Source organism: Gopherus evgoodei, chromosome 8, assembly GCF_007399415.2.
Source record: "Gopherus evgoodei ecotype Sinaloan lineage chromosome 8, rGopEvg1_v1.p, whole genome shotgun sequence".
Classification (NCBI taxonomy): Eukaryota; Metazoa; Chordata; order Testudines; family Testudinidae; genus Gopherus; species Gopherus evgoodei.
Window position 1 is genome coordinate 39,654,485 of NC_044329.1, and position 15,022 is coordinate 39,669,506.

At 49.0% G+C, this 15,022-nt stretch overlaps 1 protein-coding gene across 1 annotated transcript in view; it reads right to left on the bottom strand.

Moving 5' to 3' along the window:
* The window catches only part of LOC115656193 (START domain-containing protein 10-like), a 54,059-nt gene extending 42,328 nt beyond the window's left edge, over positions 1-11,731 (bottom strand). The window contains exon 1 of the mRNA XM_030572599.1: positions 11,361-11,731. Within this exon, the coding sequence (XP_030428459.1) occupies positions 11,361-11,525 (165 nt within the window). The 5' untranslated portion in view covers positions 11,526-11,731. The remainder of the gene's footprint in view (positions 1-11,360) is intronic.
* Between the last annotated feature and the right edge of the window lie 3,291 nt (positions 11,732-15,022).

Consider the following 15,022-nt stretch of genomic DNA (forward strand, 5'->3'; position numbering starts at 1 on the left):
TTCCCCAACAACTTCAAGAGAAACTCTACGACCTCATCCCCCCAAAACCCTTCCCAGGGGCCTTCTACATGCTTCCCAAGATAAACAAACAAGGGAATCTAGGCAGACCCATCCTATCTGGCCATGACACTCTTACTGAAGGAATATCAGGTCTCATAGAAAACATCCTCAAACCATTCACCACACAAAGAGCCAGCTTCCTTCAGAATACAGTTGACTTCCCCAGATATACCACAACATTAACAGCCTCCCTGAGAACACCATCCTTGCCACCTTGGATGTCACCTAACATCCCTCACAATGACGGCATCACTGTCTGCCTCATATATCATAATAGAGGCTCAATTTAAACCTATACTCCAAATTAAAAAACACAGTGAGAGAACCAAAAAAGTGCCACCCTGGCTAAACAACAAAGTAAAATAAGCAATGAAAGACAAAAAGGCATCCTTTAAAAAGTGGAAGTTAAATCCTATTGAGGGAAATAGAAAGGAGCATAAACTCTGGCAAATGAAGTGTAAAAATATAATTAGGAAGGCCAAAAAAGAATTTGAAGAACAGCTAGCCAAAGACTCAAAAAGTAATAGCAATTTTTTTTAAAGTATACCAAAAGCAGGAAGCCTGATAAACAACCAGTGGGGCCACTAGACGATTGAGATGCTAACAGAGCATTCAAGGACAATAAGACCATTACAGAGAAACTAAATGAATTCTTTGCATCTGTCTTCACTGCTGAGGATGTGAGGGAGATTCCCAAACCTGAGTCATTCTTTTTGGGTGACATATCTGAGGAACTGTCCCAGATTGAGGCGTCAGAGGAGATTTTGCAACAAATTGATAAACTAAACAGTAATAAGTCACCAGGACTAGATGGCATTCTCCCGAGAGTGGATCTCTGTAGCAAGGAGATGTGCTCTCCTGCCCTGTCAGAAGGGGAAACACCCAAGAGCGCCCCCTGGTGGGCAGAACCAGCCCACCTGCAGCCGTCCTGCTGGAAGCAGAGGGGCGGGACAGGAAGCTGGACTATAAAAGGCCAGCCTCATAGCTCAGTCGGGAGAGGGTTGCCGGAGGAGCAGGACGTTTTTTCCTTCTGATGGGGCCTGGAGCTGAAGGAAACGACTGCCAGACCAGAGGAGTTACCTGAATTGCTGGAGACCAGCAATGCCGACACACTGCTGGGGCTGCCATTGTCTGTATATCCCAGAGAGACCCAGGATGACCCCGGAACCCAGATGCCCCAAACTGGGGAGGGTAGGAAGGAGCCCAGGGAACTGCTTGAGAAACAGCGAGAAGGCACGGCCTCCCACCCTGTCAAAAGGAGAGAGACACGTGCCCCTCCTTACAAACTCAAATGTGAAGTTGAAGAACTACTAACTGTGGTATATAACATCATTTAAATCAGCTTCTGTACCAAATGACTGGAGGATAGCTAATGTGACACCATTTTTTAGAAAAGGTTCCAGAAGTGACCCTGGCAATTATAGGCTGGTAAGCCTAACTTCAGTACCGGGCAAACTAGAAAAGAATTATCAGACACATAGATGAACATAATTTGTTGGGGAAGAGTCAACATGATTTTTGTAAAGGGAAATCATGCTTCACCAATCTACTAGAATTCTTTGAGGGGGTCAACAAGCATGTGGAAATGGGGGATCCAGTGGATATAGTGAATTTAGATTTTCAGAAAGCCTTTCACAAGGTCCCTCACCAAAGGCTCTTAAGCAAAGTAAGCAGTCATGGGATAAAAGGGAAGGTCCTCTCATGGATCAGTAACTGGTTAAAAGACAGAAAACAAAGGATAGGAATAAATGGTCAGTTTTCAGAATGGAGAGAGGGAAATACTGGTGTCCCCCAGGGATCTGTACTGGGCCCAGTCCTATTTAACATATTTATAAATGATCTGAAAAAAGGGATAAACAGTGAGTTGGCAAAATTTGCAGATGATACAAAACTACTCAAGATAATTAAGTCCAAAGCAGACTGTGAAGAGCTACAAAGGGATCTCACAAAACTGGGTGACTGGGCAACAAAATGGCAGATGAAATTCAATGTTGATAAATGCAAAGTAATGCACAGTGAAAAACATAATCACAACCAGTGTTCCCTTTAATTTTTCCCACCTATGTGCGGAATTAATTTTGTTGTGTGCACCAATATAGAGGTGATGTATGACACATCACCTTCATATTGGTGCACATAACAAAATTAATACGATGGGGGTGGGGCCGAGGGGTTTGGAGTGTAGGAGGGGGTTCAGAGGTGGGGCAGAGGGTTGGGGTGCAGAGGTATGAGGACTGCGGCTGGGGGTGCTGGCTCTAAGGTGGGGGCAGGGATGAGGAGTTTGAGGTGCAGTACAGTGTTCTGGGCTATGGCGGGGAGAGAGGACTCCCCCCAGCTCTCTCTCCCTGCAGCACCAGCTGGACTAGGGGACAGAGGTGCCTCTCCCCACCCGGGCAGCTCTGGGGTTAGGGCTGCAGGATAGGCACCCCTCCCCCAGCCCCCGCAGGTCTGGCCAGGGCTGGGTTCAGGGACGGGTGCCCTGGACGCAACAGGTCCAGGCTGTGCCGTCCGTGTTCGGGCCAGGCAACCGTGGCTGGGTCCGGGCCTGCAGCACACTGCCCTGGCTGTGGCTGGGTCCAGGCTATGCCGCACCACTCTGGCTGGATTTGGGCCAGGGCAGGGGTACCCTGGGCGCCCCAGGTACGGGCCATGGCATAATTGGGGCCGGGGGGTGCCCCGGCCATGGCAAGCTGGGGACCGGACTAGGTTGGGGTCGGGGGAGGGCCACCCCTCCCCTGGTCGCAGTAGGTCCCCAGGCAGGTTCCCTGAGTGCCTGCACAGCGCTAAATAGGTGGCTGCACGGCTGGGCAGCTTACAGGAAACAGATCCCAACTATATGTATAAAATGATGGGGTCTAAATTAGCTGTTACCACTCAAGAAAGATCTTGGAGTCATTGTGACTAGTTCTCTGAAAACATCCACTCAATGTGCAGCGGCAGTCAAAAAAGTGAACAGAATGGTGGGAATCATTAAGGAAAGGATATTATAAGAAGACAGAAAATATCATATTGTCTCTATATAAATCCATGATACACCCACATCTTGAATACTACATGCAGATGAGGTCTCCCCATCTCAAAAAAGATGTACTGGATTTGGAAAAGGTTCAGAAAAGGGCAACAAAAATGCTTAGGGCTATGGAACAGCTTCCGTATGAAGAGAGATTAATAAGACTGGGACTTTTCAGCTTGGAAATGGGGGAATATGATAGAGGTCCATACAATCATGACTGATGTGGAGAAAGTAAATAAGGAAGTGTTATTTACTCCTCATAATGCAAGAACTAGGGGTCATCAAAGGAAAATAATAGGCGGCAGGTTTAAAAGAAACAAAAGGAAGTATTTCTTCACACAACGCACAGTCAACCTATGGAACTCTTTGCCAGAGGATGTTGTGAAGGCCAAGACTATAATAGGGTTCAAAAATGAACTAGATAAGTCCCTATAGGATAGATCCATCAATGGCTATTAGCCAGGATGGGCAGGGTTGGTGTCTTTAGCCTGTTTGACAGAAGCTGGGAATGAGTGATAGGGGATGGATCACTTGATGATTACCTGTTCTGTTCATTCCCTCTGGGGAACCTGGCATTGGCCACTGTTGGCAGACAGGATACTGGGCTAGATGGACCTTTGGTCTGACCCAGTATGGCCATTCTTGTGTTCTTATCTATAAGACAATGGACAACCCCAGACACATCGCCAAACTCATCCCTTTCATCCTCACCCACAACAATTTTGCATTCAACTACAAACTGTCCAAACCATGGGAACAGCCCTGGGTAGTAGGATGAATCCCCAATATGCCAGCCTCTTCCTGGCCATCTCAAGGAAGAATTTCTGGACAAACACACCACAAAACCAATGATGTGCCTGAGATACATCAACGATATTTTCATCTTCTGGACAGATGCCCTAAACTCCCTCATAGACTTCCACCACAACTTCAGCAACCACCACCAATCCATTAAACTCTCTCTAAAACACTTCTGCATCAGCATTAATTTCCTGGACACTAGAACCAGCTTCAGCAATGGAATCCTACAGACAAGAAACCCATGAGTCATAACTCTTACTGTCACAGATCCAGTAACCACCCCTCACACACCAAGAAATCTATTATCTACAGCCAGGCAGATCCCACGGAATATGTTCTGAGGAGGAAATCTTAACACACTGAAAACTGCCTTCACCAAACAAGGACATGCCACCAGAGAAATAGATTGCATTATAGACTGGGCCACCCAAATATGCCAAGAGAGTCTGCTGCAATATGGAAAAAAAACCAACCCTCTCCAACAGCACAGCCCTCGTTGTCACCTACCACCTCACACTGGAACCCATACAAGGTATCATTAAACAATTACAACCCATACTTAATAGCAAAGAATTTTAATGAATCTGTAAACTTGGGGGTCATACCCTATGACTGGAGAATTGCTAATATAGTTCCCACTTTTAAGAAAAGCAAAAAATGTGATCTGGGAAATTACAGGCCTGTTAGTTTGAGCTCACCTGTATGCAAGGTCTTGGAACAAATTTTGAAAGAGAAGGAAGTTAAGGACATAGAAGTTAACAATAACTGGGATAAAATACAACATGGTTTTACAAAAGGTATCTCATGCCAGACTAACCAGATCTCTTTGAGAAGATAACTGATTTTTTAGACAAAGGAAATGCAGTAGATCTAATCTACCTGGATTTCAGTAAGGCATTTGATACAGTCCCACATGGGAAATTATTAGTTAAATTGGAGAAGATGGGGATTCATGCGAGAATTGCAAGGTGGACAAGTAACTGCTTATAGGGGAGAGACTACAGTGGGTCATACTGAAAGGTGAACTGTCAGGCTGGACAGAGGTTACTAGTGGAGTTCCTCAGTGATGGGTCTTAGGACCAATCTTATTTAACAGTTTATTACTGACCTTGGCGCAAAAAGTGGGAGTGTGCTAATAAAATCTGTGGATGACACAAAGTTGAGAAGTATTACCAATATGGAGGAGGACCGGAATATCATACACAGATCTGGATAAACTGGAGTAGTAGAAATGGGATGAGATTTAATAGTGAAAAGTAGAAGGTCATGCACTTAGGGACTAACAGCAAGAATTTTTGCAATAAGCTGGGGATGTATCAGTTGAAAGTGACAGAGAAAGACCAGGATGTATTGGTTGATCACAGGATGTGTATGAGTCATCCATGTGATGCAGCCATGAAAAAGGCTAATGCAATCCTGGGATGCATCAGGTGAGGCATTTCCAGTAGAGACAGGGAAGTGTTAGTACCATTATACAAGGCATTGGTGAGACCTCATCTGGAACACTGTGTGCAGTTCTGGTCTCCCATATTTAAAAAGGATGAATTCAAACTGGAACTTGAGCAGAGAAGGGCTACTAGGTGATCAGAGGAATGGAAAACCTACCTCATGAGAGGATACTCAAAGAGACTCAGACTTAAAGGTCAGAAGGAACCATCATGATCATCTAGTCCGGTCTTCTGCACATCGCAGGCCACAGAACCTCACCAACCCACTCCTGTAATAGATCCCTAACCCCAGGCTGAGCTACTGAAGTCCTCAAATTATGGTTTAAAGATTTCAAGTTACAGAGAATCCACCATTTACACTAGTTTAAACCTGGAAGTGACCTGTGGTGAAACCAAACAGTTACTATGCTCTCAAATTAACTTACACAAAAAAATGATAAAAGACAAAAACACTCTTATCACCTGTAGGTGAACCCTCTTCACAAAGTGACCGCTCTACATCTGACTTGCCCCTCCTTGTCCCCAAAGGAAACCTGCACATGACCTTCAAAAGACAAGCCTGGGATCTTAAATTCATGACTTTGCTAGACACTAGGGCAGGGGTAGGCAACCTATGCATGCCGAAGGCAGCATGTGCGCTGATTTTCAGTGGCACGCACACTGCCTGGGTCCTGGTCACTTGTCTGGGGGGCTCTGCATTTTAATTTAATTTTAAATGAAGCTTCTTAAACATTTTAAAAACCTTATTTACTTTACATACAACAGTAGTTTAGTTACATATTATAGACTTATAGAAAGAGACCTTCTAAAAACGTTAAAATGTATTACTGGCACGTGAAACCTTAAATTAGAGTGAATACATGAAGACTCGGCACAGCACTTCTGAAAAGTTGCCAACCCCTGCACTAGGGCTATGTCTACACTACATAGCTTTTAGCGACACAGCTGTGTCGCTAGAGCCATGCCGCTAAAAGTCATGCAGTGTAGCCAAGACCCCCCCTTCCTATGCCTAGGGGAAGGGTGAGGAGGAGCCCAGCAGCTACCGAGGGCACCGTGACCTCCCCGGCCAGCAGGGGATCCTCCGGCGAAGCTCACCCACCAGCAGGGGATCATCCCGGCGACGCTCGGCATCCGTGGAGTGCAAGCAGCTGGAATGGGAGAGAGAGCTAAAACTGAGAGAGCTGGAGGATCGTGAGAGACAGAGAGAACATGACTGGGAGGAGAAAGAAAGACAGAAGGAACACGAGGAGAGACAAAGACAGTGGGAACTGGAGGAGAAAGAGCGACAGCGTCATCATGAGCTGGAACTGGCGAGGCTGAGGGGCAGCAGGCCCCCAGCTGCGATGAGTGAGGGGGGGCCCAGGACTGCGCGGAGCTTTGATAAGTGCATCCTGGCCCAGCGTAAGGAGGAGGAGGACATGGATGACTTCCTGGATGCCTTTGAGACGGCCTGCGAGCTGCACCAGGTAGCTCCGGCAGACAGGGAGGAAGGTCACTGGGTAGTGGGACATGGGCGCAGAGGTGACGCTGGCCCGGCCCGAGGTGGTGGCCTCAGATCGGATTGGGCCTGACACCTACCTGACCCTGATGGGCATGGGCGGGACCCCATTCAAGGTGCCCGTGATGAGGGTACACCTGTAGTGGGGGGCCAAGGAGGGCCCCAAGGACTTGGGGGTACACCCATATTTGCCCACAGAAGTGTTAATGGGGGGGGACCTGGAGGTCTGGCCAAGTAATGCCTGAGGTGCCCTGGTCGTGACCCATAGTCAGAGTCAGCGCAGGGCACTGCACCCTGACAACTGGGAAGGTACTCTGCCTGAGGCGCAGGACCCTAACCTGGTGGGGAGGGAACGCCCAGGGACACGGCTCAGAGAGGCTGCGGCCTCAGACCCAGCCAGCGAGAGAGAGCAGGTCCCCATCCCTGTCCCAGCTGCTGAGTTCCAGGCTGGGTTGCAGAAAGATCCCTCCTTGCGGAGGCCAAGGGACCTGGCTAACCTCAGTGCGGTACAGTCCATGAGGAGAGGTTGCAAGGAGAGGTTCCTGTGGGAGAAGGGATTCCTGTACCGAGAATGGGCTTCCCCAGGGGAAGTGGAGTCATGGGGGATCAGGAGGCAGCTGGTGGTTCCCCAGAAGTTTCGCCACAAGCTACTGTACCTGGCCCATGACATTCCTCTCGCAGGGCACCAGGGAATCCGGCGCACCAGGCAAAGGCTGCTACAGAACTTTTACTGGCCTGGGGTCTTAACCCATGTCCGACAGTACTGCCAATCCTGTGACCCCTGCCAGAGGGTGGGGAAGGCCCGGGACAAGGGGAAAGCGGCTTTGAGGCCTTTACCCATCATAGAAGAACCTTTCCAGAACGTGGCCATGGACATAGTGGGACCTCTCAGCAGGGCGACCCGGTCGGGGAAGAAATACATCCTGGTGGTGGTAGATTTTGCCACTCGCTACCCCGAGGCAGTTGCCTTGTCCTCTATCGAAGCAGATACCATGGCAGATGCGCTGCTGACCATTTTCAGCCGGGTGGGGTTCCCCAAAGCAGTCTTAACGGACCAGGGGTCCAACTTCATGTCGAACCTGCTCCGGTGCTTGTGGGAGAAATGTGGGGTCCAGCACAACTGGGCCTCAGCGTATCATCCCCAGTCCAATGGGCTAGTGGAAAGATTCAACAGGACGCTAAAGATGATGCTAAAAACATTTATGAACCAGCATCCGCAGGATTGGGACAAGTACTTACCTCACCTGCTGTTCACGTACAGGGAGGTACCCCAGGAGTCTACTGGGTTTTCGCCTTTCGAATAGTTATATGGAAGGTGGGCAAGGGGGCCCCTGGACCTGATGAGGGACGAATGGGAGGGGAAGGCCACTCCTGATGGAGAGTCGGTGGTGGAGTATGTCCTGACCTTCCGGGAAAGACTTGCTGAGCTCATGGGCCTGGCCAGGGAGAATCTAGCCTGAGCCCAGAGGAAGCAGAAGGTCTGATATGACCGCACGGCGCGGGCCCATGCCTTCGGCACTGGGGATCAAGTGACGGTTCTCGTCCCCGTGAGGAAAAACAAACTCCAGGCTGCCTGGGAAGGGCCTTTCAAGGTTGTCAAGCAACTAAATGAGGTAAACTATGTGGTGGAGCTGTCAAACCGGGCTCATCACCATCGGGTGTACCATGTGAATATGATGAAGCCATACTATGACAGGGGGAATGTGGTGTTGGCCGTGTGTGGGCATTGGGAGGAGCAAGGAGATGAGCCTTTAGTGGGTCTATTCCCTGGGACAAAAGCTGGTTCCCCCTGGAGGCAATTCCCCTCTCTGATCAGCTGACCCTGGATAGTAGCTTCTCTTGCAAGGCAAATCTGAACAAACCTGGTCAGTGATCTCCCTACTGCCAAACTTTCTCCTACCTCCCTATACTGCAAGCTGGGTCATTCAGGCTGACTGAGTGGGTGGCATAAAGAATATGCCAAGAACTGCCCTGTGCAATGTGGTGGTTGGAAACTGGGTGGGGGGAGGGGGAAGTTTTGGGGGGAGAGGTGGGCACTAGTGCATAGAAGTTTCCTGTTAAATTCGGAGGTAGTGGAACCTACAAGATGACATATACATGGTCTAGATGAGTGGCCTCCACTGTCCTTTCACTATTTGTTGTGCTTTAAGAGCTTTCTTCTCAATGTATATGGAAAGTGGAAGTGTCTTACAGCTATAAACCAGCTCCCTCTAACATGCAAGTTGTCTGGTGATTTTGGAAAGAGGAACTTTTCCTGCCAAAAGCTGAAGTGGCGGCTCAGTCCCGGACCCGCACTCGGGGTCCCGGCTGCCGGCCCAGTACCCGGGGTCCTGGCTGCTGCCGGCCCCTCACTCAGGGCACTTTTCCTGGCCTCACACCCAGGGTCCTGACTGTAAGGCCCACACCTGGGGCTCTGCTCCCACCCCCAGCTGTGGTCCCAGGCTCAGCCCCCTTACCCCTGTCGCGTCCCCCACTCCCGGAGCCAGCTCTAGGGAGATGGGGCACAGACAGGATAACAGGAGGGTGCAAGGTAAAAAGGTTGGGGACCACTGGCTTTCAGAATCCCCACTGTAAAAATTGTTCTAGCGCCACTGCTTGTCTTTCTCTGGTTTGTGAATCACTCAGAGCTTGCGGGGGGCTAAGTGGCCCGAAACCTACAGAGTGGCAGCAGGGCTCATGCGCAGAGGCAGAAACTTAGGCACTGAGTGAGTTTAGGGGCCTACAGGGTTTGGTGCAAATGTTGTGCAGTGGAGACAAAAGTGGGACTTAGGTACCTAAATCTGAGATTTAGGTGCCTAAGTCAGGGGTGTAGGCACCTGAGTACCTTCAGGACTCAGAGTCCGGGCCATTGTAACTGTAACAAGAGAACCGCAGGCATTTGCACTTGGCTAATCTACATCATTCAGCAACAGCAGCTCTCCCTGCTTCCCAGCAGAGCTTTCCAAGCCTTCACTATTCTTAGCAAGGCTTCTCCTGAACATGTCCCAGGACACCCCAAAGTGTGAGTTTAAACAATGAACAGGACACAGCCAGCTCCAGCTTGGCTCAGAACACATATGGCTCATTCTCAGGCCAGCAGGACAGGGGCATGTTATGTCTGATTCTAAAGGAAATAACTGTTTTTGTTCCAAAGCCATTCCCTGCATGTGTGACCCCAACATCACAGCCTTCAGAACCCCGGAGGGAAACTGACGATGAACAAGAGGGCAACTAGTATCAGAGGGGTAGCCGTGTTAGTCTGGATCTGTAAAAGAATCTGACAAAGTGGGTATTCACCCACGAAAGCTCATGCTCCAATACGTCTGTTAGTCTATAAGGTGCCACAGGACTCTTTGCTGCTTTAAGAGGGAAACTGACTCTTACTGTGCAGCATCGACCCAGAGAAGACAAAGGCGAAGCCAAGACGCAAACAAACAGCAGGCAACCTTACCATGTGAATAGGTTACAATGTTCTTAGGGATGAAGGCAAAGAAACATGTTTGTTTCGAGCAGGATTTTTCACCTGACAGCGTTGCTTTAAGACAACACCACAGAGAGGTGCCAGTGTAAATGAGCCGAGTCTATTTGTACCGCAGTCCTCATGCCTTGGTCATGTGGGCTCCAAGAATGCCCAGACTGTCAACCCTTACTCCCCGAGTAACACCACTGGAGTCCACAGGGCATTGCGCTGAACAGCGACCCATGCTTGCTCATTTGCAGATTCCTTTATTTGCACTTGCTTCAGTTCTAACGTGGGGCCGGGTGAGTTGGTAGGCAACAGCAGTCCAACATGCCCACTGGTGTTTAATTTGTAATGACAGAGATGCTGGGGCTCAAGCAATTTTTTTACATTCATAACTGATGCAGGAAGCCCAGAAGTACCAGCGCTCTGAACGGCCAAGCCGAGAGGTGCCGGTGCTCAGGCCTGGCACAAATAAAGCACAGTAGCCTGTAAATGGGCACTCATCAGAAAATGAGGCTTCTGGGTGCTGTTGCTCTTCAGTGTAGCCACTCACTGCTGCAGATAGGAAGGCCAGTTAATCTGCCACCCTGAGAGGTGGTAACTCAGCTGACAGAAGAAGCCTTCCCTCAACCTACTGCTTTCTGCACCAGGGGTCAGGTCGGCTTAACTGTGTCGCTCAAGGGGGTGGATTTTTCACACACCTGAGTGACGTAGCTGGATTGACCTAGCTTGTTAGTGTAGCCCTGGCCTAAGTGACACCAAGGCTTCTGGGAGTCTAGAACTAGCTATGCTGCAAACACAGACTGTGTGTGCAGATGTCCGTGTATGTGTGCATGCATGCATGCGTGTGTTTTCATGTGTACACACATGTAGAAACTTGGCACTAAGCAGCTTTAGTGAAACACATTAAGGCAGATTTGTACCCTCCAAACACACAAGGAGGTTGGAAGTGGAAGAGAGAGCCCTGGCCACAGTGGGGGTTTGCCCTGGCAGCACTGTGTCCAGCGAAGGGAGGGAATGAGAGTGGGTGCTGGCGGGGAGTCCCAGCACTGGGGGACAAAGCATGCTCTTGCTGTGCCATCTGCACTGGGCTCTTACCTTGATTTTCTGCACTGTCCGGCTCTCTCCTGGCATCTGGCTCCACACCATCACCCCACCCTTGTTGTACTGGCTATGCCAGCCCTCCAGGCTCTCACACTGGTCCCTGAATGAGCTGAAGTCAGAGTCGTCCGGGATATAAACCATCTCCCCTCCTCTCGACATGGAGATGAGCTTTGCCAGGCCCAGAATGCTGTGGCCAGTGTGCACCAACCACCGGGACTTGTAAAGTGGCTTTGCAGCGCCAGGCACAGGACGGGTCTTTGCCTGGCCTGCTCAGAAACTTCCAGCTGCTGTCCTGGCTCTGCTCAGCTATGCCTTGAGCTGGCTTCTCCGCTGTGCTGCGTCCCTGCCCTACTCACCCTGCCATCCTCGCCCCCGGAGCCTGCAGTCCATCCCTCTGCTCTCCCCAAACCTCCCCTTGCCAGGAGCTGTGCGCTGTATCCTCCCTCCGGCAGTCTCCTACTCTCTCCGTTCTGCACTGTGCAGAGGAATTATCAGGAAGGCTCCTTCCTGCAGTTGTTAATGCAGCTGCTGGGAGCTCATATATCAGATAAGCTTTGCCGACTGGTATCCCATTTCCTGGCCAGCAGGATCTCTGCTCCTCTATTATTCTGCAGGTAACATCACACAGGTGTCTCAGATTTCTTCCCCAAGCTGCTGCCTTCAGCCCCCCCTCCCCGCCCCCCTCGTTCCTTCCCTCCTCCGCTCATCACTCACCAGCTTCTGTCTCACAGTCTTTGAAGCATTGAGTTACAGAATCAGCTGATCACCTGCTGGGAACAGCAGCCACCGAGTCAGATGGGATTCGCTGACTGCAGGGCCTGGGTCAGAGGGGTCAGAGAGGGGACAGATCTGCCTCGGCCAGCCTGCAGAATCACACCTGTCCAGGACAAACCACAAGGCTCTGGCAGTGGGTTCAAAGGCTAGGCTGTCTTTTGCCGGCACTGCCTGTGGCTCAGGGGCAGGGCAGTGCTGTGACCCCGAGAACCCCTCGGTGCCAATGACAAAGGGTTCAATGTTATTGTGATGGGTTGGATCACAGAAACCCTCTTGGGAGCTTCCACCTGATGTGCCAAGACTACCTCTGCCCTGCCTTCCTGCTCCGTCAGCTTAGGACTTCAGTGCCCTGCTTGGTTTGAGCCAGACTCATTAGCCTGCTGCAAACCCAGACCCGGGTCCAAATCATGTCCCCGGCAGCTGTAGACTTACTTGAAAGCGGCTTACAGAAGTGTTCCTGTCTTTAACACTCAGATGCCCAACTCCCAATGGGGTCTAAACCCAAATAAATCTGTTTTACCCTGTATAAAGCTTATGTAGGGTAAATTCATAAATTGTTTGCCCTCTGTAACACTGACAGAGAGATATGCACTGATAGAGAGATATGTTTGCCCCACCCCGGTATTAACACATACTCTGGGTTAATTAGTAAAAAGTGATTTTATTAAATACAGAAAGTAGGATTTAAGTGGTTCCAAGTAGTAACAGACAGAACAAAGTAAGTCACCAAGCAAAATAAAATAAAACACGCATATCTATGTCTAATCAAACTGAATACAGATAATCTCACTCTTAGAGATGCTTCAGTAAGTTTTTTCCTCAGACTGGACACCTTCCAGGCCTGGGCACAATTCTTTCCCCGGTACAGCTCTTGTTCCAGCTCAGGTGATAGCTAGGGGATTCTTCCTGATGGCTCTCTTTTGTTCTCTTCCACCCATTTATATATCTTTTGCATAAGGCAGGAATCCTTTGTCCCTCTGGGTTCCTACTCCTCCTCCCCCCAATGGAAAAGCACGAAGGGCTTGGCTACACTGGCACTTTACAGCGCTACAACTTTCGCGCTCAGGGATGTGAAAAAACACCCCCCTGAGCGCTGCAAGATACAGCGCTGTAAAGCCTCAGTGTAATCAGTGCCGCAGTGCGGGGAGCGCGGCTCCCAGCGCTGCAAGCTACACCCGTAAGGGATGTGGTTTACGTGCAGCGCTGGGATAGCTCTCTCCCAGCGCTGGCGCTCCAACCACACTCACACTTCAAAGCGCTGCCACGGCAGCGCTCCCGCAGCGCTGCCACAGCAGCGCTTTGAAATTTCAAGTGTAGCCATACCCTAAGTTAAAGATGGATTCCAGTTCAGGTGACATGATCACATGTCACTGTAAGACCCCAAGCCTTCATTCCTCCCAGCCTGACTCACAGGAAGGCCTGCAAGCAAACAGAGCCATCCACAGTCAATTGTCCTGGTTGATGGAAGCCATCAAGATTCCAAACCACCATTAATGGCCCACACTTTGCATAATTACAATAGGCCCTCAGAGTTATATTTCATATATCTAGTTTCAGCTACAAGAGTGGTACATTTATATAAATGGGATGACCACATTCAGTAGATTATAAGCTTTGTAATGATACCTTACAAGAGACCTTTTGCATCAAGCATATTCCAATTACATTATATTCACTCATTAGCATATTTTTAATAAAATCATATAAAGTGCAACATCATAGTCATGTAACCGTAGCACCTATCACACCTGACAAACCCGCTACACTTATCACATTGCTGTCATGGTATTTATCTACAAAGAATGTTGTGTAAGGGCAGCCCTGCAACTGGTCATCAATATCACTGTGAAATGTATGTACTGACGCTTGCATGAGGAACTATGAATACTCACTGATATTATGCTTTATAGTCCATAAGCAAACAAAAGGAGAACCAGGTTTTCTCCCAGACAAGAGGGCGGAGGGTTACCACCTTGTCTAATGAATGTTTTTGAGCTGCTGCCTGTGTTAATCTCACTTATAACATCTGTATCCCATACTGCAAGGTAATATTTAAGCAGTTGTGTTGTGAATCCCTGTGACTGTGTAAATCCACCAGACAGTAGAGACACATTAACTAGTGTGAAGGGCTGGTCTCCAACAGGCAGTTAGATAAAAAATAACATACATAAATAAATACAAATATCTTTTATTGGGCCAACTTCTGTTATCTCTCCCACCAGCAGTAGTTGGTCCAATAAAAGATATTACCTCACCCACCTTGTCTCTCCAATATCTCAAAGGTGTCATGTAGAGTATTGTGTGAAAATCATTGTGTGATGTATGTCTGGGTTGGGTAGAAAGAGTTATAGACATGGGCTGAAAATATATTCTTAAAATGTGTTTGGGAGGCAGAGCATAAAACCCAGCCTGCCCTAAACAAAGGCATGTGTGTTTACTCTCTGACCAGCTTGGGCACTGGCAGAGGCCAATGGGAGTATATTTACATATAAGGTAAACAAAGCCATCAAGCTGAATGAGCAAGGAAGAACATTATTTAACAATCAGGCCGGAGGACAGAATTTGCACCCCAGGAATCCCTCCCAGTTCCTGGGGCAGAGACAATGGGCTTTGAGTAACATAAGGGCAGCAAAAAGACCTTTACGTGATTCATCACTGAGGGGACATAGGGTACAGCTCCCTGAGAACCCGGGAAAGTGGCTTCCTATTCTGGAGGGCTGGAGATGCTGGCAACCTGGTGTAAAGAAGAAAACTGCAGAGGCAAAGATTGTAACTTGCTAACATTAAGCTGCAGTCACTAGAAAGCCTGGTTTGTTTGGTTTGTAAACAGACCTGCCTCTTTTTCTCTTGCTTAGGATCACTTAAAGCTCTGCTCTTTGATA